This window comes from Equus asinus, chromosome 1 (genome assembly GCF_041296235.1).
Source record: "Equus asinus isolate D_3611 breed Donkey chromosome 1, EquAss-T2T_v2, whole genome shotgun sequence".
In the NCBI taxonomy this organism is placed as follows: Eukaryota; Metazoa; Chordata; class Mammalia; order Perissodactyla; family Equidae; genus Equus; species Equus asinus.
Window position 1 is genome coordinate 162760211 of NC_091790.1, and position 26468 is coordinate 162786678.

The 26468-nt window shown below is 42.7% G+C and overlaps 1 protein-coding gene across 1 annotated transcript; it reads right to left on the reverse strand.

The window, feature by feature from the left end:
• Positions 1 to 3331: 3331 nt before the first annotated feature.
• LOC106829561 (RP9 pre-mRNA splicing factor) lies at positions 3332 to 24671 on the reverse strand. Its single transcript, XM_044765087.2, has 6 exons — positions 24421 to 24671; positions 12109 to 12139; positions 10882 to 11011; positions 6469 to 6560; positions 4644 to 4705; positions 3332 to 3958 (listed from the first exon to the last, which is right to left on the reverse strand). Exons 1-6 carry the CDS (start codon positions 24570 to 24572, stop codon positions 3760 to 3762), a joined length of 666 nt encoding a protein of 221 aa, XP_044621022.2. The 5' UTR covers positions 24573 to 24671; the 3' UTR covers positions 3332 to 3759.
• Positions 24672 to 26468: the final 1797 nt, after the last annotated feature.

Consider the following 26468-nt stretch of genomic DNA (forward strand, 5'->3'; position numbering starts at 1 on the left):
TGCAAACAGATAACTGAGTGTAGTTAAAGCAAGATGGCCCTTGGTTTCAGTAGCAACACAGCAGTTGAAAGGAAGAAAGAGTCTGAAGACAGGAATAAGGCGGGGTAATGCAAGGAGGAAGATGCCTGAAGAAGCAGGAATAGATAATGATGATAGCGTAAGTAGTAGCAGGAGCAGCTAACATTCATTTAGCAATTGAAATGTGCCAAATGGTGTTCTCAATGGTGTTCTCAATCAAAATGGTTGCTTTACAAGTATCAAGTCACTTAATTCTCAATGATTTTATGAGGTAAATAGTATTAGTCAAGGAGATAGAGACACAGAGAGGTCAAGTAATTTGCCCAATCAGATAGCTCATGAATAGTGCAACTGGAATTCAAAACCAGGCAGTCTGGATCCGGAGCCAGTGCTCTTAATCACTGCCCTCTACTACTGGCTGATAGTTGGGGTCCAGAGCACAGGTTGAGGACTGGCCTGACAGGAAGAAAGAAACCTGATCAAACCATTGTATTAGTTTTTTATTGCAGCTTAGCAAATTAACACAAACGTAATGGCTTAAAACATCAACCATTTATCATCTCACAGTTCCCTAGATCATAAGTCTGGGCAGGCTCAACTGGGTTCTCTACTTAGTGTCTCATGAGACCAAAAGCAAGAATGTCAGCAGGGTTGGGCTCATATCTGGAGGTTCTGGTGAAGATTCTGCATCCAAAGTCATTGGGGTTGGCAAAATTTGAGTTCCTTTCCGCTGTAGTATTGAGTTCCCCATTTCCTTGCTGGCTGTTAGGGGCCTCTAATCTGAGTTTGCTGCAATTAGTAATTAGAGTCTACTGCATTCCTTACCTTGTAGCCCCTTGATCTTTATGTTTAAAGTCAGCAGTGGACTCCTGGCATGTGGAATTTTCACAGGCTTGGAATCTGAGTTCCTATATTGCTACCAGCCAGAGAAAGCTCTGGAATTTTAAAGGGCTCTTCTGATCTGGTTAGGAACACACTGATGATTTCCCTTTCCTTCTGCTTGTAAAATAACCTAATCATGAGTGTAAAATTCATCATAATTAACAGTCTTAGAGATTAGAGAGAGAAATCTTGGGGGCTGTTTTAGAATTCTGCCTGCCACAACTATGATGGGTTGGTAGCATGTCTTGGTGAAGGGAGGTCTGAGGGCTTGTAATGCCCTCCTGGATAGGAGTGGAAAATGTCTAACTTGAAGGGAGATGTTTGAGGATGAGTTTGAATAGGTGATGGGCTTGAAGGGCTCAACTGAGTTTGGAGGTGATGAATTTGTGGGACTACCAAACTGCATGGCTGTGTGATTTTTCTCTAGCAGCCTGGGTATAGATGCAGAGGAGGTTTGGGGTTCTCAGAATGCTAGGCAGCAGGACCAAGTTAAGGGAGATGACAGGCTTAAGTGACATGCTCTGGAATCTAGGCCAGAAACATAAGACAGAAAACCAGAGTGAGGGAGTAGCAACAGTTGTTAACTTGCAAGAGCTGCAGGGGATGGCCAGATTCCAGTTAAAACAGGAAGTGGAGGAATGCTCCAGTTAGAGGTTAAAGATATAGAGCAGTGGTTCTCCAAGTGTGGTCCCCAGGCCAACAGCATTAGCATCATTTGGGGACTTGTTAGAAAGGAAAATTCCCAGGTCTGTCTAGACCTACTGAATCGGAAACTGGAAGTCAGGGAGCACAGGAATCTATTTTTAACAAGCACTGTTTTTGATGCCCCAAAGGTTTGAGAATCATTGATGCAGATTCTTTCATATTGGTTAAGAATACTTTCATCACAAATGAGATTCCAGAGGGACAGTAAGAAATTCCTGGAAGAGGAGGCTGGGACTGGGTAGGAAACACTGAGACATACAGGAGAGGACAAATGGCTCATGTTCTGTTTGCTGAGCTAGGATGCTAAGGATAAGTATAAAGCATATCTGAATTAACTGGCCAGGGTATTCAGAACAAGCTCTGGTGATTCCAATCTGGACTAATTGTATTGCTGAGGTACTATTTCAAGTTCAAGACCAGGAGCATTTACTTTTTATTATTTATTTGAGGAAGATTAGCCCTAAGCTAACATCTTTGCCCATCTTCCTCTATTTTATGGGGGATGCCACCACAGCATGGCTTGATAAGCAGCGCATAAGTCTGTGCCCGGGATCCGAACTGGTAAACCCCAGGCCGCCCAAGTGGTACATGAACTTAACCACTATGCCACCTGGCTGGCCCGAAGGAGCATTTATTGGTGAGAGTCAGAGATGGGTCCGTTCTGGGCCCAGATTGTCTGTTCTTTAAAGAGGAGGGAATCCAACCCCCAGGGAAAAAGGCCAGAAATGGGAGTAGAGAGTTCCTGGGATCCTGAAAACTGCAAAAGACTCTGCTGGATAGGGAGGGATATTTAACTGTGAGCAAGATCCAGCTCCACTATGGCTGAGCAAAGAACAAGACTTACTCTCCCTTAGCTGCAGGCACCACTCTGATGGGCTGAGCTGCTTCTGCTGTGTCGCAGTCAAACCTAAAAGAGCACAAGTGGGCCGTACTTAACCAAGAGGAAGAGGAAGTGAGGGGTGTATTCTGGGATGTGGGTAGTTGATTCAGTATAGTAATTCCTTATATTCTTGAAATTTTGGGGTCAGTCACTCTGGGAAAATCTTGGGACTCAGGCACTAAGATTCAAACAAGTTGAATATAATGTAACCCCACAAGATTTTTCATTGCTGTTATAGGAACCCTTCCCCTGAATCAACAGATCATCTCAGGTGGTTATAAACACACACCTCTCAGTGCAGCAGTGGCAAATGTACTTGATATTAAAATAATCAGTTTTACACTGTTAATAAAACAATGTGCAGATGAATGTGTACAGCATTTGTGTAGAAAGCCCTACATTTGTCTGTGATACATAAAATACTCTGGAAGACTACATAAGGAACCAGTGGGGCTGGCCCAGTGGTGCAGCAGTTAAGTGCACATGTTCCACTTCGGCAGCCCGGGGTTCGCTGGTTTGGATCCCAGGTGCGGACATGGTGCTGCTTGGCAAGCCATGCTGTGGTAGGCGTCCCACATATAAAGTAGAGGAAGATGGGCATAGATGTTAGCTCAGGGCCAGTCTTCCTCAGCAAAAAAGAGGAGGATTGGCAGCAGATGTTAGCTCAGGGCTAATCTTCCTCAAAAAAAAAAAAAGAAAAGAAACTGGTAAATTGGTAGCCATTGGGGAAGGAAACTGGATAGCTGGGAGAGAAAGGGAGAAAGAAGAGTTTTCACGATTAAACTTCATGTACCTTTTAAATTTGGAGCAAATGCATGTATTGCTCAGAAATAAAAAATAAATACATTTTAAAAATAATCAGCTTTTATTGTTCTCAACAGAGAAAGTCAAGGCTGAAGTCAATGGGAATTAAGTGGCCCCACTCTGGAGGGTGGAAGCTGCGGCAGCATCTTGGGGAGCTTCCTCAGAGATTCCCTTCGTTTGGCTGCCCTAGCACAGGCATTTCTGAGGAATCACAAATTGCAGTGATCTGCAGGGAGGACACTGAGAAAAGCTGTCCTGCCTGGAATCAGCCGCGTTCCAGAGCTGGCACCCAGGAAGGTAGAGCTCCTCTCCTGTGGGTCACGTCCTTACTGGAAGGTAGGTGGGAATTCACACGTGTGACACGAAACGTCCTTCTCTCACGCTGTCTCTCGCTGTCTCTCTCTCATTCCTCTCCCGTTCCGCATTCCTCTGATCTTTGAGAAGAGAGTGTTGAACAAGTCAAGTTCTTGTTAGTCCGAGTCTGAACTCTCATTTGACTTGGAAGACTTATGCTTTCGTTTTTTCTTTCTTTTCTTTTCTTTCTTCTTTTTCTTATGCTTTTCTTTCTTCTTCTTTTTCTTGTTTTTCTCTTTACCTTCTGAGGAACTGGAGCTGCTCTCATCTTCATCTGAAGTGGAATCCTCCAGTAACTGTTTTAACTGCTGTATCCTAAACAGATTGGTCAAAGAATCATATTTAACTTAAACAAAATTTTTTTTAAAGATAGAAATATAACAGCAGTGGGGAGGGTAAAAAAGCGTCACAAATAATCACCTCATTAAAGACACTACATATTTTCATTTTTGCCTGCTTCTTGCCCACATCCATGCCTATTTTACATGAATGTAACCAGTGTACAAGCCATTTTGTATTCTTTCCTTTTCCTAAATATTCTGCGTGTTTCTATAGTCCTTACTATTATGATTTCTAAAAGATGCATCCTTGCCTAAATCATTCCCCCACTGCTCAGCTTCATGCTAGGTCATCCACCTCCTCAACAATTGTAACTCAGTACCTACCACCAAGCTGAGAAAAACAAACACTTGTGTTTTTTCACTGTATCTTTAACCCTGTCTAAGACATTGGAGAAGATAAACTAAACGAAAGTTGCCAACTCAACATCAGTGGCGTTTGTGGGCTGGGCCAAGCCCACTGCTTTAAGGTAACTCAAGTAGAACAAGGCTGGCCTGCTCGTTCCGCACACAGTGGTCTTTTCAGGGATTACTCCTGCCTTCTAAATATTTCACAAAGTACCATATTTACTAAACCACTCTTCTAATACTGAAATGGCTGTTTCCAGCTTGTTATAATTTCAGACTTTAAGAGGGTATTGTTATCATCAGGATGACCTCACCTTATATCCTTTTCATGTCTTTTATTCTCTCGTATAATGTCATACATAGGATCTTCATGTGCCTTGAGGGTTAGAGAAAGTAAAGGTTTGGTTAGGCTTCACAGAGACTGTTAGTTAAATTAAAATTGAATCCCTATTTTCACTGAAACCAGTTTTATTTTCCCCGTTTGGTGTAATTTTATATTCAACATATTCTAATCCTTCCTAAGTGTCACCATCACTTCAAACTCATGGAGGCTATAAAAAAGATTTTCCAATTATACAAATATAGGATATAATTTAAATAGTCTTTATAAGGAGATAAACCTTGGCAAAATCATTATTAAATACTGCTCAAGGTTAGAAATATTGACATAATTCTTTTTATGTAGACATGATCAAGAGATATTGTTAAGCAAAATCAGTTGGAATATGTGAGAATGATTCATTTATAGGTGCACAAAAACATATATATATGCCCAAAAAGAAGTCTGGAAGTGTATTCATCAAGCTACTTACTGCAGATTTCCTCTGGGGAGAGAGGCAAGATTGGACTTGAAAAGTCAGTTGTGAAAAACCTTACTGTAATATTTTCATTTTGTTAAGACAAATGTATTCTTGTAATATTTGTATAATTTAAAATCACTTAAATTACTTAAAGATATGAATACATATAGACTGAATTTTATGGTATGTGAGTTATCTTTAAAAATGTTTATTGTAAAAATTTTACATATTAAAGAAAATAATAAAGTTAAAAATATCTATCACCTTACTACCCAGGGATATCCACTGCTAACATTTTAAGTGTGGTTCTTCCAGTCACTGTTCACAATTTACAAAAAATCATAATCATATTATATACACAATTCTATTCTCTTTTTCACTTGTTTTCATGAACATCTTCCTGTGACATTACATATTCTTCTAAAACATGATTCTTAAAAGCTATATAATTTCTGTTACAGTAATTTATGTTGGTATGTTGGCCATTGATATTGTTTCCTTTAGTCTCTATTTATCAACCATATAAGTAATTCTGACAGTTATCCTTATACATTCCTAAAAATTTGTCTATATTGATGTTGTTATATCTTTAGAATCAATTCTTAGAATTTAGGTTTCCAAATTTAAAAAGTATGAATATGTTTAAGTTTTTGAGATTTATGACCAAATTATCTGTTATAGGAGCGGGAAAAATTGACATTCCAGCCAGCAGTGATTCACCCAGAATATTTTCCTCAAATTATTAAAATGAAAGCACAGTATTTTAAATGTCTTAAAGTCCCTGGAGAATGTTTGTGGACCCGTTTGATATATGCTGGTAATCCCAATATATCTGATAACAGCATAGTTAAGTTGACCGAAACAGTTACTGAATGGTGAATTAACACCTCTGGGAGGTGACACTGTTAAAAAAAAAGTGAGGAAATGCTAGATCTCTTTTACTGTCATCTAAGGAGGAGATATCATTTACGTACACACATAGTTTATAATAGATATCTAATAGACAAAGACTGGGGAATTAGAACTCTGATTTTAGTTATGAAACATGATTTTTTTTAACATAGTAAGTTAAAAAAAGTGACTAAATAGATAACAATGTCTGCTTCAGAAAAAGAATCAGTGTTCCCAAGGCATCAGCAAATAACACTTTAATAAGAAGTTAGTGTTTCTGTTAATGAACTAATCTATTCACACAAATTCGATTTAACAGAGATGTACTCTGGCCAAAAGGCTTCTGGGAATGTATTTGATGTGAGCCTCAGTTCACTGATTACTGCCTGATTCACCGACATTCACCATTTCTGGTAAACGTAAATTGACGCTCTGGGGTTTTACTTACTACTCTGAACTGTTCTAACTTTTGGTTGCCTTTGATAAAGAAAGGGCATTCTTTGTCGCCCGTTCGGTGACCATACCGTTTACAACGCCAACCTAAAAACAAAGAAAAAGGGATATATTTCTGTAAGATAATTCATTTTTACTTAAAATAAAGTATCAGTAGATCATATTAGAGATATTCTTCATTAGATTCCAATTTTAAAAACAAATGCAATCAGTGGATGAACCATGTAAGATCCTAGAAAATAGAGGAAACTAATTGCTTCCTCAAGGATCTTTTAATCTTGGAGTTTTAGAAAGGAACTAAGTACTTATTAAGCAATCCCATGCAAAAAGTAGTGTGATTTTTTTTTTAACTGTGTGTCATGGGTTGAATTGTGTCATCCCCCCCGACTCCCCCATTATGTTGAATTGAATGTCCTAACCCCTAGTACCCCAGAATGCGACCTTATGGGAGGTAGGGTCTTCCTTCCCTCATAGCCCTCAGAAGGAACCCACCCTGCTGACACCTGGATTTCGGGCTTTTAGCCTCCAGAACTGTGAGACAATAAATTTCTTTTGTTTAAGTCACCCAGTTTGTGGTACTTTGTTACAGCAGCCCTAGCAAACTGTATACAAACATTAAACAATTCCAGCCAAGGAGATCAGGAAGCAGGAAGAGGAATTACAGGAAACATCAGCCAGTTTTGCTCCATGCCAGCATATACTGAACATACGTTGTGACAGGGAAGTAATGCTTTTCCCTTTATATTTTTATTGGAAAAAATGAAGTTCAGGGATTCTCTGTTGATTGCCACTGACCTGCCCCTCTCCCTATCTCCCTCCTATTTTGAGTTAGCTCCACCTGGGGAAGAAAGAACGCACCCAATGCAGATGCAGACCCCTTCTGACAGGTGTCTGTTGACAAAAATGCTAGGATGTTAAATGCCATGGATTGACGTGTGGGTATCAAGAAGGATCCACGCCATCTGTGATCAAAACTCTCTGTTAAAGGAAAGGTGACCCTTGTTACTCAAACTGTGGTCAATGGACCAGCAAGATTGACATCATCCCCTGGGAGCTTGTTAGAAATACAGAGTATCAGCCCTGCCCTTTGAGAAGCTCTGTTCTAGATAGCACTAGGATCAATGTAAGTGTGAATAGTGCTTATGTGTGTTTTTTCTCATCTGGGATGGCTCCAAGTTTGTGGAGCCTGAAGCTTACACTACTGAAGGGGAGGGAGGGCTCTTTAGGGAAAAAAATCTCGCCCTGGCAAATTTTATAAAAAGACAGGACCGCATGAACACATTATTGGGACTCCACAGGCCTTTGGAAGGTGCAAGTGAGGGGCCCTAAAGCTGAAGCTTCATTAACTTCAAGGTAAAACTGGTTCTGGTCTTAACCAAACACTCTTAATTTGCAGGTCAATGAAAAGAAGTATAAAGTGTTAGGTGCAGCACAACTAACCACCCCATCAAACAGAGGAGTGGTTTTAAACTTAACAACAACAACAAAAAACAGACTTCTGGGTAAAGATGGCAGACTAAAAACAATCATTTACTTTCATCTCCTTCCTGACATCCCATAAAAATGACAAAGAGAATATGTTTAGTAAGACATAAACCCCAAGGACAGGGAAAATAGGAAAGGAGATAGCAGTAAAAAAATATATATATATATTGGAAGCTATAATACAGATAGAGTGTGCTAAATGAATAACAGACCTCAGAAAACTGAATTCTAAGTCAGTGGTAGGGAGAACTGAGAACCAGCTCAATTTCCATTTGTAGAACCCCGAAAAGCTCCAAGAGGACCCCAGTGACCCCTACCTCCTAGTATACACACCCTCATGTAGTCCCCTTCCACAGTGAACAGGCCTGAGCTGTGGAAGCAACAGCATATTATGGAAATGACAGCTTATGATTTCTGAGGCTAGGTCATAAACGGTGTTGTTTGCACCTTGCTGTCTCTTGGATCACTGGTTCTAGGGAATGCCCACTATAATATCTTAAGACTTAAACAGTCTTACAAAGAGGTACAAGTAGCAAAAATTGAGGGCTCCTGTCAAGAGCCAGCAGCAACTTGCTAGCTATATGAGTGAGCCATCTTGGAAACGGATCCTCCAGTCCCACTCTTGCCTTCAGGTGATTGTAGCCCCAGCCAACATCTTGACTGCAACTTTATCAGAGACTCAAAGCCAGAATCACCCAGATAAGTGGCTCATGAATTCCTGACCCACAGAAACTGAGATAATACATGTTAATTGTTGTATTAAGCCACTACATTTTGGGGTCATTTGTTACACAGAGATTCCAGTAATACAGTAGGTAGCTGCAGATTAGCAGACATCCAAAGGCCTCTTAATAAATGAGAGACAAAGGCGAAAAAACAAATAGAAAACACCAACTTGGAAGAAAAAAAAAATATTAGGGAGAAAAAAAAGAAATTAACATCCTTAGATAATAAATTGCAATAAGAGAACAAGAACAGAATTAAAAAAGTCATAGAACAAAAAGAGCTTGTGAAATGGAAATATAGAAGAAATAAACAATTGAAAGACTGGAAGATGTGTTGATGAAATATTCTAGAAAGCAGAAGATAAAAATAGGAGAGAAAAGATCAGAAATTACAAAATCAGTCTAGGAAGTCCACTATCAAAAACAGAATTGCAGACAGAGGGGAGGAAATAATCAGTGAAACAATTTGTGAAATTTCAAGACTCTGGAGACAAGAAGATGATCTTACAAGCTTCCAGGAAAGAAAAATAAAAAAAGGTAACAACAACAAAACAGGAACATCAAAGCATCCAGGGGCTGGCCCAGTGGTGCAGCAGTTAAGTTTGCATGTTCCTCTTCAGCAGCCCAAGGTTCGCCAGTATCGGATTCTGGGTGCGGACTTACACACCACTTGTCAAGCCAGGCCGTGGCAGGCATCCCACATATAAAGTACAGGAAGATGGGCACGGATGTTAGCTCAGGGCCAGTCTTCCTCAATAAATAAACAAGTAAATAAATATAAAATAGGAATTCTCAAGAGAAAAAAGCATCCAGAATTTAATTGTTTTGGACTTCTCCACAGCAATTCTACAAATGAGAAGGCAGTGGAGCAATGCCTTCAAAATTGTGAAGAAAGCTGGTTTTTAACTTAGAATTCTATACCCTGGCAAACTAAAAATAAAGTCTTAAAAATTTTATTCTCCCATACACTCATTTCTCAGCTACCAGAGAATGTGCTCTACCATAGCAAGAGAATATAACGAAAAAGAAGACCCAAGATACAGGCAATAGGAGATCCAACATAGGAGACAGGTCAGGGAAGACCACAGAATGATGGTGGAGGCGGATCTCTGGGTGATAGCATCGCGAGCAACTATCTTTGAAAGATAAAACTGACAGAATACTTCAAGCATCTGAAGATCTTCAATTAGTGATCAGTACAGAGAAAAGAAAAACAACCACCACAAGAAGACAACTGTTAATTGCAGAGAAAACAAAACATGCAGGATGCATGAAAGGAAATGTAATCAGTTTAGCATATGATTCAACTCTGAAAATAGTCATAATGAAAGATTTATTTAACTAAATTATGATACAACTATTATTAGGAAAATAGAAGACAGGAGGGTATGTGTATGAGGTGGGGTGGAGGCAGAAGGAAAGAGCTGAATTCTTGTTTTCTACAGAAAGAAGTCCACAGGTAATGAAGAGACCGGAAATATCAAGGGGCAGGAATACAGTCATCTTATTTAGGTGCATGGAGATAAACTTCAAAATAACTTTCTTAAAAGAGGTTCAGGTGGTTACCTTTGGGGTGAGGGGAATGGGGGGAAGGGGCTAGGAGCTGCTGTTTTACTTATGTGCACGAATAATCTTTGTACAGACCAATGTCCTAAAAGGCAGCAGTACCCTTTCTTCAAATGCCATCTGTGCTGCATGAAAGTGCTGTTGCTCTGGTGGGGTGGGGGGTGTGCACGCACAGCTCTACCTGTTCCAGACCCGCCCTCTGTGCTCCAAGCTCCTCTCAGGTTACATGGATAAAACCTTAATGCCACTGATGGAGGATGACTGACTGAGGCAGGACCCAAAGGGACCTGGCCTCCACTGCATCTCTATCCCCCACGGCATCTCTACCGTGGAGTACTGTTCTGTTACAGGATATCACTGGAGAGCATCCTCCACAGGCAGCTACGGCCCTGAGGAAAGACCACTGCCCTTGGAGCAAGAAGCCCTGGAGGTGAAGCACTGCTCTACCTCTTATCCTGGACTACTCAGTAATAGATGCAAGTCGGCCTCCTCATCTCTAAAGAGAGACCATGCCAGGACTTTAACAGGGCCGTGGTGAGAACCAACTAATTAAAGGAAGTAAACACGCTTTGTCAGTCGTGGGATGTATCTGCGTGCACTGAGGAGTGTTGGTGAAGCTCTTGTGTACTCACACTGCATGACTTTGACTTCTTTCCCCAGGGGCATCCAAAGTCCTTTAGTTGGGGCGTGAGCCAGAAATTCCCTGGCGTGTTCATTGCCTGGTACGTCTGGTATACAGTCTTCTGGCTTAGTCTCATCTTCCTAAAGAAAGAAGCGACCTGTAAACACTATGGCGAAAGCACTGGAATTCTCCCCACCTGCCTCACAACACAGCAGTGCCTGGCTTTCTCATGGGCTGGAGATCCCAGTGTCAGTGATAACCCTCTCAAGATCTGGAAAGAAAGACGAATTAGACCAGACAGAAAAAACAGAAATAAATGTAGCAGAGAACTATTACACAAAAATGATGTAGCTGTTCTTAGAGAAACGTTACTAGTTTTGTGCACACAGGAATGATCTGTGAGCTCCAAATTCTGATTCTAGATCACAAAAATTAGATTCTAAGATCACAAAAAGTTTTCTGTTAACTTAAAAGCTTTGTGGAATGAGGCAAAGTATGGAATAATAAAAATGTTAAATACAAATAGCTTATTATAGCTTGAAGGCCACTGTCATGTTTGATAATCTCACACATGCTGTATTTATGAAATGTACCTTCACTACCAAATAACTGCATTATACAATTAAGCTGCTGGTTTTCTTACATTCTGATTTTTTTTCAATTTCCAATGAATATTAAATTGATAATGGAAAAATGTTTTTTTTTCATCTTTTTTTTTAATGGAAAGTTACCAAACAAAAAAGGTTGCTTTGTCCTTTAACTCCTCCTCTAGGTCTCGGTCCCACAGAAAGACACTGACCCTGTGGCCAGGGTGCTGGAGGAGGGACTCCTGCACCAGGGAGGCTGGACCCGATGAGCTTCAAGTCTCCTCAGAGCCCGCTGCTCTCTGAGCTGCAGACACTCAAGAAACAGCAGCAGGCCAGTGAGGGGAGGCACACAGGCAGGAAAGCTTTGAGAAGATGGAGTCACCAGGCAGAGAGAAGGGAGTGATGGCTGAGGAGCACACGGCGCCTGCCACGGCTTCTCAGGGACACACACACAGCTGACTAACTTTCTACGCAGGCACAGGCTTGTGACAAAGCCCAGGGCGTATGAACCGACGGGCATCTGCAGGGAGGAACAGGGTTATAAAAGGAGGTTTAAAACCTGACGCAGCTGTTTTCATAACAAGTTACTGAGTTTGAGCACTGAGTCAACTGTCTAAGAGAGTAAGCAAAAGTATAAACTTCACACTGACCTTGATAAGCCCAGGAGGAGGTTTTTCATAACTAGAAAGAAAAAAAAATCTGTCATCAACCATGTCAACAGGAACATAACACATTTTAATGAGCAAAAAGCAAGCACAGGCCAAAATAAAAAGGATGTTTTTCGTAAGAACTTAAAACGACATTATATCTGAAACAGTGAAATATGCCCGGCACTCAGGAGATCACATATAAGTAAACAGATGCTATACCACATCCTGCTGGGATGTAGAACTGAAATTCACTGAAATAATAACTAACTTGGTGTCTTAGCACAACGATTTTACTTTTGGAAGAAGGGAAAGCAAGAGGTTGCAGGGAAAACGTGAGGTAAATGTGAGGGTAGACCCGTGAGTTAACTGTGGCTCCAAACTGTTACTACGGTTGTCAGGTCATTGAGCCAGCACGACTCCCGCTTACCCAGCACTGAAGGGGCTCCCGGTGGGCAGGGTTGAGTGACCGTGCTCACGTGGCTGGGGCGGCGCGGGGTGGGGAGCAAAGCTGGAGGGAGGGGCCTGCTGTGGGGGAAGGAGGTGAGGGTGATCTGTCCCGGAGGCTCCCTCTCCCATTTCCCTGTCCTCCCAGTTCAGGGTCCTCCCTGCCCCTGGGCTCCCTGCCTGCCGTCTGTGCCTGTCCCGACATCCTGGACTCGAGGGGCAGCACTCCTCACGGTGCCTGAATGACATAACGATGCCGCTAGACGAAGCACAGGAACGACTGCATGGGAACTACTTTCCCTTTCACCACAGAGCTCTCCGACCCCCAGGGTCCTAAGGATACAAATCCTGCCTGTGCGCCCAATTCATTTCCACTTTCCTTCACTCTGCCGGAGCTGCCGAAGAGGCTTCTGGATTCCAAATCTGGAAAACCAGCGCCAAATGCTCACGTTCATTTTTTAAGTTATTTTTCAATTGAGATTTAATTGACATGTAACATTGTATTTTAGGTATAATCATGTTCATTTTAAGTTACTGACTCACTACTGGCTATCAAACACACATGAGTGTCTGACTTTTAATGTGAATTCCTAATGGACACTCCTCCCCAAAAAACAGAGAAAAAAGAAGCAGGATAACTGAACATTTCAGGGCTTTTCCATGTCTCTAAAAGGAACATGTAACTGAAAGAGGACATCTGGGCCCTGTGGTGAGTTTAAAATTGTCTTGACTCCAAAAACTTGGAAATGTCTGAGTCCCCAAATTGCTGCACACAGATGGTAAATTCAGAGATGATTAATTTTCTGAATTTCGTAGTGAAAATGTCTTACTTTTTGTTTGTTTTTTTGTGAAGAAGATTGGCCCTGAGCTAACATCTGTTGCCAATCTTCCTCTTTTTCTTTTCTCCCTCCGCAAAGCCCCAGTACACAGTTGTATATCCTAGTTGTAGGTCCCTCTAGTTCGTCTATGTGGGATGCCACCACAGCATGGATCGATGAGTGGTGCATAGGTCTGTGGCCAGGATCCAAATTGGCGAACCCTGGGCTGCTGAAGCGGAGTGAGCAAACTCAACCACTAAGCCACTGGGCTGGCCCTGAAAATATTGTACTTTTAGCATCAGAAAAACATTGATAAATCATTTATCTAATAGTCAAATAAATACTGATTATCCCCAAACTAATACAAGTGTACCTTGGAGATACTGCAGATTCATTTACAGACCACTGCAATAAAACAAATGTGGCAAGAAAGTGGTCACACAAATTTCTTCATGTTTACACTGCACTGTAGTCTATTAAGTGTGCAATAGCATTATGTCTAAAAAAACAATGTCTTTACCTAATTAAAAAATAGTTTATTGCTAAAAACTGGTAACCATCCTCTGAGCCTTCAGTGAGTTGTAATCTTTTTGCTGTTGCAGGGTCTTATAAAAAACGCAATATCTGCAAAGTGCAGTAAAATGAAGCACAATAAAATGAGGTATGCCTGTATAGGACAGTCTCCAAAATAGTTTAAGTTAAAAAAAAAAAAAGCAGTAGGGTACGGAACAGTCAATTTGTTATGCTTCTATTTGTGTGTATGGGAAAAAGATGATATATACCCTCTACGTACACACAGACAGGACTTTACATGAACAGAATACCTCTGGAAGGATTCCTGAGGGAGGCAGCTTCATTTTTCACTTACATTGATTACATGCAAATATATTGTCTCAAATAATGTTTTTTAATCACAAAAGAAAGCTGAAATTAATAGCATCTTCCTTATACCTATGTTAGTATAAGCCCGGCTAATACATCTCTCAAAGAAAAACCAAAGGTAACCCGGAACTAAGAAAGAAAAAAGGGCCAAAAATATGCTATTAGTAGCTCATTTCTGCTATGGAGTTATATAGGCTGCATTTTTGTTTTAAAATGTCAATGTTATTTCTGTAATTGTCTCAGGAATTAAATCTCCACACTAGCTCTAATTATCTTGATATTTTCCTCCTACCAAAAAAGGAGAAACTAAATTTAATTCTCAGGTGATACTGAAGGTTCACCTTAAAAACTTACTCCTTGCAGAAGTGACCAGTCAACAATTATCAATCCAGGCACAGTGCTAAGCACCAGAAGGGAGAACTAAGGGCATAAAGATACTCCTAATTAAAAGTTACAGAAAATTAAAAACTAAAGAAAAGCATAAAATTAAAACTGCTCTCAGAAATCCCCATGTTACCTCTTTGCAAAGGTAATTCATATATTGGGACCCACAAAGTAGAGGCTGCCCCAGTGGCCTGGCTCATGTCACGAATCTAAACCTAAATCAGCCTGCATTAAGGTGAAAGGCCTCACTGTCAAGGAAAGCTAACATACACCAATCACAATCCTCCAACTCAGCTTTAGCTAGCTGCCTTTACCTTTGAAATTGAACGTGCTAGCCTTATCAGGAAATCCCCGACCTCCTACCCAATCATGCCAGGGTTCTGTGTTGCCTCTTCTAAGGCCCTATAAAACGTGCTCTTGCCCCAAATCCCTGGGAAGAGTGTGCCACTGCTTCTGAGGCACTGTACTCACCCATCCATGGATTGTTTTCCCTTGAATAAAGGGCAAACGTGTGACTGAATCGTATTATTTTTGTCATTTGACACTCTTTATAATTGTATAAGTGACCTGATAAAAAACATGTTTTGGTTGTTTGGAATAGAGGACCCCACATTCCAACTGGAACATTTTACAGTTCTAAATCAGTGTGAATGGGCTTTGGAGGTCAAAAAAATTTTTTTGGTTTAAATTCTGATTATTCTCACTGCTGTGTACTTTGGGCAAGTTACTTAACCCCTCTGAGTCTCAATTTCCTCTTGGGTAAGTATTTCACAGCACACATATGAAAGGCACTCCACAATATTGGCTTCTGCCCCTTTTGTGGAAAACAAGTTGATGCTCTCAGCAGCCTAATGAGGCAGCTCAAGACTGGCACACTAGCATCAGAAAGGCCAAGATCAGGACCCAACAGAGAGGCCTCACCAAACCAATCCAGCCTTTACATCTTTTTACAGATCTGCAGCTTTATGGGGATCCACAGCTGCTCCTAAGCAGAGGTGGGCACAGACCTGGCAGTGGACTTGCCACAGACATCATCCCCAGCGGGGCTTACTGCCTTTCTAGGCCATGAGACTCTGAGAACTCTCTTCTGCATCTGCCACCAGGGATCATTGCCTTTTCCCCATGCAGGTGGTACATGAGCTTTCAGCCAAGTCTCTCCCCATCTCCTCTCAGGCCCAAAAAATATGCCTTATTATAGTTATTAAATTATCTTGTTAAAATTTCAGAATAAGAGGAGGGCAGGCCAGGGACCCTGACCTTCATTTTACTGTTGGTCAATCAGAGGCTACACCAGTAAGAGGTTGAATCAGGACAATCACCCAGAACTCATGACATCAGGAGTTCTTTCATTGAGTTGTAATCCCCATTCTAGGCCAGCAGTGCATTTCCTGCAATAACTGTGATGAGCTAAATAAGTTGTGCAAGGGCACACAGCCCAGTGCCCGTGTGCTGGCCTCCATGCCATGCCTCTGTTGGGGAGGAAAAATTTCTCCTCTACCCTTTTAAATTCTGGCTAGTTTAAGAATTAAATTGACGTGAAACAGATTAACAGGAGAAAAAGCAAATTTAATTTCATATGTACAGGGGCTCCATAAGAACATGAGGTCCGTAGGCAGTTAGGCAGGTGAGGCTTATATTGCCTCCCAGAGCTAGGGAGAAGGGGTCTGGGACTTCAACTGGAAGAAAGACAATTAATGGGAAGATGAAAAGAGCAAATGTTTGGTAAACAAACGTTTGTTGGACCATACAGCAACAATGGGACACAGAGAGAACTTTGCTCAAACAGACTTTGCTAGGTTCCTACCTGTCTATCACAGCTAGCTCATATTATACTGTAGTTATCCACGCTGATGGTTCCTTCCTGGAACAGGCCCTCTATCCAAATTCTTTCAGGCATTTAGAGGGAGGTAAAAGCTCTTCCTGGGTCTTTTGTTTCTTAAAATAATCAGCCTCAAGTAATCCTCATGTCAAAGAGACACATTTTGGGGTGGCAAATTTTGCTCCCCTACACCTCACCTGTACAGGATTGTCAGTAAACATTTAGCTAAATCTAATAATTATTCTAGCATCATGTTTGCCACTGGAAAACGAAAGACTCCAGGAACACTTTAAATCCAGAGCTTGAGTACTGTTTGATTTGGGCATAGGTATCATTCTGATTCCAGTTTTCCCTAAATTTTTTCCCCCCAAACATTGCTCATTTATTCACTTTTTATTTATTGTGATATAATTCCCAAACCATATTTCCCTATGTTTTCCAACACTCCCCCGTTAAGCAAAACACCCTGAAGTTGGGGGGAGGTAGTAACAAGGATAATGACCTCCTGCCCTCTCTGAGGCGGGGGATGCGTTGAATGTGTGCAGATATTAAACGCATACACGCATGTTTGCTTGCTGATGCTGGGAACAGCCATGTGGAGGCAGATAATTAATTTAAGGAGTATGTGAGGGGAAACGTCAAGTTAGGAGTCAATATTTGAGCTATGCCCTGAGGTTCACCAAGTTAATGGGAACCAGAGCTGTAGGGTTTTTAATCAGGGATTTTAGCAAGGATAAGTTTTCATCATCTGGTTTATCACCTTGTCACAGCAGAAGGCTTCCCCTGCCTGTGCTCAGCTGCACCCAAGCACCACAGACTGGTAGGCCTTCCTTATTTCTGGCTAGGGACTGAACCAAGAGAGACCCAGAAGGCTGAGAACACAAGTCTGTATTTGAGAAAGGCTGAGGGACAGGGAGGAAATTCTGAGGCCGCATTGTCTGTGCACTCAAAGAGCATCTCTCAAACTCTTAGAGGGATCTGCACCTCTTCCACAAGGAATAATCCATAAACACTTTTAGGTCGGATCTGTGCCTTAACCCTGTACACCTCCAGGGAAGTACTCATTTTAATACTTCAGAATGGCTGCAGAGTACAATATAATACTATACAGTAGTATTCTATTAAACTTAATGATTTAATGTTTTCTTCATCCTGACTCTCTTCTTATGCACTAACTTTAAAGACCCTTTAGAACACAGTAGATATTGTGGGTGCAGGGGTTAGGGAAAACTGAATAAGGGAAAAGTGAAATGCTTTTCCTCCTGCTCCTCTCAAAGATGTGAAAGAAAACAACTTTGGTGGATGTGATATTATTATTTATAATAAGATATGTTTGGTCTTCATCCACTGTTCCTGGGACACAGCTCTTCAAAACCTTAGAATTTCCTACAAAAGAGCTAGAGACATCTTTTGTTATAATATTTAGTTTTGTTCCCAGTTCCTGAAATAGCTCCAGAGCTATAAAGGTGAAAAGAGTTTCTTTTGTTATTTATAACAAGTCCCTTTCAGCCAAAGTAAGTTTATGTTAATAAGGTGACTTTGGAAAGCCAAGGATGGGGGCTGGTTGCCAAGGCAATCTACCATGTGGTTAGAGGGTTGGAACTTTCAGTCTCACCTCCAGGGAGGTTGAATTCATCACCAATGGCCAATGATTCATCAATTGTGCCTATGTAGTGAAGCCTCTATAAAAACCCAAAAGGACAGGGTTCAGAGAGCTTCAGGGGTGGTGAACAGGTGCAGGTGTGGCATACCTGGAGTGGGCGTGGAAGCTCCACACCCTTCCACGTACCTTACCCTATGCATCTCTTCCATCTGGCTGTTCCTGAGTTATATCCTTTTACAATAAACTAGTAATCTAGTAAGTGAAATGTTTTCCTGTGTTCCATGAGCTGCTCTAGCAAATTAACCAAACTGGAGGAGGAGGTCGTGGGAACCTCCAATTTATAGCCCATGGGTCAGAAACACAGGTAACAACCTGGACTTGTGATTGACAACTAAATTGTGTGTGCGTGGGGGGCAGTCTTGTGGGACTGAGCCTTCAACCTGTGGGTTCTGACGCTATCTCCAGGCAGACAGTGTCAAAATTAAGTGAAATTCATAAGACTTCTACTCTGTGTCCTCTGAGAATAGGAGAATTGCTTGGTGGTGTTGGAAAACCCCCACACAGCTGGAGTACAGAGTAGTGCTGTGAGCGTAGTTTGAGTGCAAAGAAGGAAAACAGGAGTGTTTTTTCCTTTACAGCAGATGGTGGATGAGAAATGCCATGAGTCGCTAGAGCAAGAAAAACTTCCCTTTGGGTTCGTCTCTGGACCCTTCCAAATGAGGATTGTGATGGAGGCTTCTCCCCACTCTCATCCTCACCATCACCTATCCTGAGTTTTTCTAAAGGGACAGAGGAGGATTTACTCCCTTAAAATTACATAGTAAACAACTGGGTATAAACAGAAGTAGCTTTTTAGGTATGGTATTTCCAAAGCAAATACTTTAAATATTTTCCGGTGGAAAGATGTGGCATGTCATAGGCTTAGGCCTCTCTGAGCAAGAATAATGGAAATTTGCTTAAGTTGGGAAGGTGACACAGTCCATCAGTAGCCATTCATTAGAAACATTAATGCTATGCCCTATGTATTGGGACTTAAGGGAATTTGGAAGGGAGGTGGTAGAAAGTCTATGTAAATATCCAGTAATCCAACAATACTTTCTTTTTGCTATAAGAGTTGTACAAATAACATATGGCTGAAAAATCTAAGATCCAAATTTCTGAAAAATATGTAAATGTTTTCGCCTAGATGGAAAAGTGTGATGGAGTGTGATGGAACTACACATTTTGAAACCTGTTATTACTGGCAATGGCCTTCCCTAATAAGTCCATTTTACAACTGTTCCCACAACTTTACAGGAACATGATTGATATTTTTTCCTGGGGCTAAACAATTCATTAATTTATGTAGCACGTTAAAAAAGAGATGTCTCAAAGATTAAAGTAATATTTAACTATTAAAAAAATAACAGATTTAGAAATGGGAATGTGTTTATTGTGTAGTTGGCTTCTGCACTGAGACAGATGAGAAGTGTGCATCATCTTTGTAGTTAATCCTTAGAATTAAAAAACAAAAGTTGATGGAGGCCCATTATTTTGTACCATCTGTGAAGCCTTGCTATTCTATCATTCAGATTGTAATAAGTTGCTCTGAGAGTATGAAGACTAAATTGAGATAAGAGAGGAAAAACATCTTCCCAAGTGGGTACGGGGGAAGAAATCTCTATTTTGCCAAATATTTCTAATTACTCTTTGTGGTTTTGAGCACTGGGGTGGGATGTCTTTTAGAAAGGTCCTTCATGTAAGCATACTCTATTCCACACAATTGTTCCTGCAGCCGGCTCCTCTGGGGCTGGAAGGCAGAGACAAAACTGCCACATAGACACAGAATGTCCATTCTGTATGCCTGGCAGCCCAGGGGCACTTGAATGATAGAGCTGGAACATGGATTGGAGCATGAGTGGGAGACTCAGATGCCTTCATGGGCCTCGCAGATATGGTCAAAGAGCAAGAAAAGTTAAGGTCAAGTGTAAGAAAATGACCAGAGGAGTATGAGGGGACCTCAAGAGGGCATTCTACCAGGTAAAAAGATTTGAATTCAACTTGTAAAAAACCACTACAGGGCTTCCCATCTAATGTGGCTGGCTGACCAACTTACTTATCTGCCTTCCTTTCCCAAACTCTCTTAAAATGACCATAAAGGAATCAAAAAGGTAAGAAGCCACAAAGAAATTCTAAGAAGAGATACTAGCAGAGAACAATTTCAAGACAAGGCTAGGAAGACAACGGAAAGTGGAACAAAGTAACTGACTTCTTTAGGTGGAGAAAGCTACAACCTTTAGAAGCTAGGGGTTGGGAGTATGAACACTGAGTGGTTAAAACCACCAATATTCTCCATCTCCATAGCCAGGAGACTCTGTCCGCCCTTACCCTTCAAAGAGAAGGCAGGTTTAATCCCCTGTGAAACTTAACTGGAAAGGCTCCAGATGCATGGGAATATAAGCACGGCTCAGGACAGGGATGAGGGTGAGCACTGGCTGAAAACAGTTAAGTCTCAGCCTGAACTCTGGACCAAAGCCCCCTCCCTCTTCATCCCAATCCAGAACACTGGCACCCAGGCCTGAGAATGGAAGGTTCTTCTTTGGACAAGCTGAACAGCCCCCAGAAAAGAACTCCACCTTCTGATCTGTGGGAGCCTCCCCATGAAAAGGGCAGATGGTAGCCTGATATGCCTACAGTGAAACTTATAGTCGACAGACTTAACAGTCAACAAACCAGCACCTCTGCATTCTCTCTTTCTTTCTCTCTCATCAGCCCCCTTCACAACACAATGCTATGAAAAAAAGAATTCTCAGGACAAGAAAAAGCTCCTGAAAGTAAAAAATATGATAACTGAAATTTTAAAAAAGTGCAATGGTGGAAGGACTGGAAGATAAATGTTATAGAAAGTAGAAATGAAAAGACAAAAAGATAGAAAAAAGGAAAGAAAAGATAGAGGATCAACAGAAGTCGAAAAGAAAGAAAAAAACAAAATGGAGGGAAGAAAATTAAGAAATCATGTATGAATATTAAAATACCCATAAAGTGTCAAGAAAATAAAAAATTTTTAAAAGCCAGGGAGGAAAAGTTCACATTATCATGAAACTGTAAAATACCAGGGATAAAGAATTCTTTTAGGGGCCAGTCCGGTGGCATAGCAGTTAAGTGTGCATGTTCCGTTTCAGTGGCCCAGGGTTCGCTGGTTTGGATCCTAGGTGCAGACATGGCACTGCTTGGCAAGCCACACTGTGGTAGGTGTCCCACATATAAAGTAGAGGAAGATGGGCAGGGATGTTAGCTCAGGGCCAGTCTTCCTCAGCAAAAAGAGGAGGATTGGCAGCAGATGTTAGCTCAGGGCTAATCTTCCTAAAAAAAAAAAAGAATTCTTTTAGCTTCCACAAGTGGGATGAGGCAAAATAAGTAACATAAAAAAAAGTGAATCCAAGTGGCATCGGATTTCTCAGCAATACTGCGAGCTAGAAAATGGTGGCACACCACCTTTGAAACTGAATGAAAATAATTTCTAACCTAGATTTCCACACCTAGCCAAACTACCTATCATGTTTAAGGGCAGAATAAAAACATTTTCAGATATGTAAGTACTCAACAAATTTACCCCCAATACACTATTTTATAGGAAGTTACATACTGCGAATCAGCAAAATGAGGTAAAGACAGAAAGAGGAAGACACAGGATCCAGGAATGGGATCCAAAACAGGAGAGTGGTGAAGGAAGTCCCAGGATGATTGTTATATACCAGGTCTAGATAGTATCCACAGTGTACTGGAGGAGAACAGAAGGAAGATTCTAGGTTAAAAAAATGAACTGATAGATTATCTGATATGTAGGCACATGTGGAAAAAGTACTCTCATCTTTCAGAACCTTTGGAATAAAATTAGCAGCAGGTACTAGGAAATTAAGCAAATGAAAAAAACTGAGGCTCTCATTAACTACTTGAAAAACAAGCGTTGTACTAGAAAGTAAAAGAAATCATAGAACACCATTTGGCTCAAAAGTGAATAATACTGCATAGTTAGAATAATGTTAATATGAACTATTGATTAAAAAAATTATACTGGAGCTATATTGGAAGGATGGAGACAAGAAGGGTAAGGAAAGAGAACTAAACTCCTGTCTTCTATGATATGAGGTTAATAGGTAATGTCTATTGTTCAATCAAAAAAAGCAGTATAAACATATAACTTAGAAATAAGTAGGGGCTGGCCCAGTGGCCTAGTGGTTAAGTGCATGCACTCTGCTTTGGTGGCCTGGGGTTTGCAGGTTTGGATCCTGGGCGCGGACCTATACATTGCTCATCAAGCCATGCTGTGGTGGTGTCCCACATACAAAATGGAGGAAGATTGGCACAGAGGTTAGCTCAGGGACCTCGTCACCAAAAAAAAAAAAAAAGAAAAGAAAAAAAGTAGTTAAATACTAGAAGAAAAAAGTAAAAGTTTCCTCACTGAAGCCTTAGTTGGAGGCGGGGGTGCAAGGAGTGTGGGGGGGGGGTCACTGAAGAGTAGGGATGCGAACCACCATTTTTTTGAAATTAGTTGGATAGTACTATTTAATGTTAAACTATATTAAAGTATTACTCTGGAAACATAAATTTTGATTTAAAAGCAAACAAACCTCTGAACTAGCCAAAGTAGTATGTCAAGAGCCCAGAAAAATTTTAAATCTCTGAAGCTGAAAAATCTCACTGGTCTGGGAATCAGACATCTGGGCTCCTCTTCAGTTTACAGACGGATGTGTCCTTGATCAGGTTAGTTAAGTGCTGAGCCTGCATTTCCTCATCTGCAAAAGGAGGTTATAATCTCTCTGTGAGTGCTCTGTGAGCTACAAAATAAATGTATGAACAACTGTCCGGCATCCTACAGTTAAAGATACTGAGACCTGGGCTGGGCTGAGCCCTGCCTGAGCTTATCCTAGGGAAAGATTTTTGAACATCTGCCTTCACAGAAGACTGAGCACCACAGAGTGTGCTGAAGCGGCCAGGACCGCGGAGGCAGCAGAGCAGAGCCTGTATCCTGCAACCACTGCCCTCCTGAGGAAATTCAGTTCAAGGGCCACCGGGAAAAGAGCAGGCCGGCTCCAAAAAAGGCATGCATTTTGTGTCAAAGCTCCCAGAAGGTTACTTATGTAGGATTGCAACCCTTTGAGGACCTTTCTTTACATGATCGTCTTAGCATAGGTAATGAGATGTGCCTGAAACAGAAATGAGTTATTTACCCACTAACTCAGAAAATAACACAGAAAAATTTGACTTCTACAACTACTTATAGAATCACAGAATCTTGGAAGAGACCTGAAAGGTCATTACTCCAACCTTCTGCCTGATGTTTAATCTTCACAACCTACCCTTCTCCTACTGGTTGTCCCGCCTCTCCTTGAACCCTCTGCTGGGGGTGGGGGGGGGGGGACGGGGGAGGGCGCACAGTGCCTCCTATGTCAGGCCATGCTGACAAGCAAGACTATATGATTCTGGAGCCAGCCCTGATGGTCTAGAAGTTAAGGTTTGGCCCTCGCAGCTCTAATGGCCTGTTTCAGTTACCCAGAAGCAGAACCACACCACTCATCTGTCAGTAGCCATGCAGTGGGAGCAGCTCACATAGAACTAGAAGGACTTACAACTAGGATATACAACTATGTACGGGGGCTTTAGGGAGGGGGAAAAAAAAGGGGGAAGACTAGCAGCAGATGTTAGCTCAGGGAGACTCTTCCCCAGCAAAAAAATAAAAATAAAAGTAACATATATATGACTGGTCCTAATTCTTCTGTTGAGCTAGAATTGGCCTCTTTGTAGCTTCCACCCTTAATCCTGGTAAAAATCCTCAGCACTCCACTCTCTTTTACCTGGCAGCCACCTTTCCAATATTTAGGGACGAGCCCTCACCCCATTGTTCATTCTTCTCTCTCTCACCACACGAACCTTACAGGACTGGGTTTTCTCTTCCCTTAACAGCAGAAGATGAAAAGAATGGGGATTTTACGCAGTTCATAGGGGGCCCTTTGAACTGAGAAACCGATAAGGACAGGGAGCAGCGCTCCTGTACTCGGTCCCCAGTCCTGACGGAGCGCCCCGCAGCGCGCAAGGCACCCCCAGCCCCGCGGGCGAGGGACGACCCTCCAGCGCGGCGCTTCCGGCACCGGGACAGCCCCGCGCGCCCGGACGGGCCTCGGGGCGGGGCCTCAGCTCCTCCCGGCGACGCCGCCCGGGGCGCCGGACAGACCTGCCCTCTGCGCCGAGGGCCAGTGGCCGGCACCGGGCACGCCATCTCCGACGTTCGGGCGGCTGGCCACATGGCCCTTGCGGACCCCGGGGACCCCGCGTGCCGCGCCCACGGGCCCCTCCGCGCAGAAGGCGGGGCGGCGGGGACTCACAAGGACTCCAGGTGCTTGAGCTGCTGCAGCTGCTGCGCGTCGTGCCGCCGCCGCTTCTGCTCCCGGCGCCGCTGCAGCTCCTGCTCGGGCGGCTCCCGCGGCCGCCGCGCGCCCCCGGCCCCCGCGTCGTCGCGCCCCGACCGGGACGACATCGTGGCCCGCGCCGGAGGCCGCCCCGCAGCGCGGCGGCGGCGGCGAAGACGGCACTTCCTCCGCGCCGCGCCCGTCCGGCTCCGCAGCGCCCCCTCCTGCCGCCGCCCGCCTCCCGCCGGGGACGGGCCCGGTGTCCCCGCCGAGGCTGCCCCGCCCCCCCTTCCGACTGGCGCGCCCGGCCGCCTCCCCGCGGCGTGGCCCCAAGTCCTGGCTCAGAGCGCCCGGCCTCGCCGCCACGCTAGCCGGTGCCGGAGGTGGGAGCGCGCCCCCTGGCGGCGGCCGAGGGCTGAGGATGCCCGCTGAGGAGCCGGAGAGCCCTTCCCGCGCGCTGGTAGGGCGGGGCACAACTCTCCCGGCCTGCGGCCCCCGCCCCGCCCCACCTTCGCAGTCTCCACCCTCGAGGCCACGGAATCCGTGCACGTCATCTTTGTACCCCCAGTGCTTAGAAACACAGAAGTTACTCTTACTTATTGGTGGGATTCATCCAGTTTGGGAAGAAAGCAAGACTCTCCATAGAAATTCTCCAATTTTCCAGAGCATGCTATCCATGGTTAAAATAGTGTATTTTGGGGGCCGGCTCCGTGGCCGAGTGGTAAAGTTTGCGCGCTCTGCTGCGGGGGCGCAGGGTTCGGATCCTGGGCGCTGACATGGCACTGCTCATCAGGCCACGTTGAGGCGGCGTCCCACATCCCACAACTGGAAGGACCGTGCAACTAAGATGTACAACTGTATACAGGGGGGGTTTGGGGAGATAAAAGCAGAAAAAAAAATTTGCAAGAGTTGTTAGTCCAGGTGCCAATCTTAAAAAAAAAAAACCAAAAAACCCCTGTATATTGTATTTAGATAGGATGTGGGTGCTGGAAATGAAAATGTAGTATACACTGGGCGCTTTTTATGTGCTGGTCATTGAGCCTTAGCCCTTAATGAGAATTGAGAATCTATGCCACTGGGCTGCCCTATTCAATTTTTTTATTCATTCATCAAACACTAAATGAGACATGCTATATGAATGACATTCTAAGTGCAGCAGACAAGCAGGTCTTTGCCTTCAAGAAGCTTATGTAAGAAAAATGTTGAAGCAACAATTACCCACATATTAAAATTTCAATTATAATCAGTTCTATGAAGACATATGGGGGTACCTATTCTAGTGGTGGGCCAGGAAGTCTTCCCAGGGGAAGGGACAAATCAATAGAGACTTAAAGGATGAATAGAAGCTGGTGGAGCAAAAAAGAAAAGAAAGCTTCCCAGGAGGCAGAGCAACCTGTGGAAAGGAGCTTTATGCACAGGAGAAACTGAGAGAAGACCAGTGTGAGGCTGGAGCCTGGCGAGTACGGGGCAAAACCATGAGATGAGGCTGGACAGGCAGACAGGACAAGGTTGTCCAGGATCTTGCAGACTCTGTGAAGGACTTGGATCTCAAGGCTAAGTGTGGTAGGAAGGTAACAAAGAAAATAAAGTAGGAAAGAGTCATTATCAGATTTGAATTTTAAACAGCTTTCTCTAACTACCATGTGGCCCCACACTAAGGGACACCACACATATTCTGCAGCTGTTGATGCGCCAAATCTGCCTATATGAGATTCATTCATGCCACAAATATTTATTTGGACGATACGTGCTACATTTGTGTTTTTCAAACTGTGGGTCAAGAGTCATCAGAGGATTGAGAAATCAATTTAGGGAATTGCTAGCAAATTTTAAACAATGAAATAAAACGGAAAAGAATAGAAAGTGGAAATATCAGGGGGCATCACATATGAATAAGTGAAGGTATTATTTCTTTTCAAGTTTATTTTGTCCAATGAGTTAAGGCAAAAAATAATTGAGACCTGTGTTTTGAATATTAAATAATCTAACATGCTTAGCATGGTGCCTGGCGCATATTATATTTA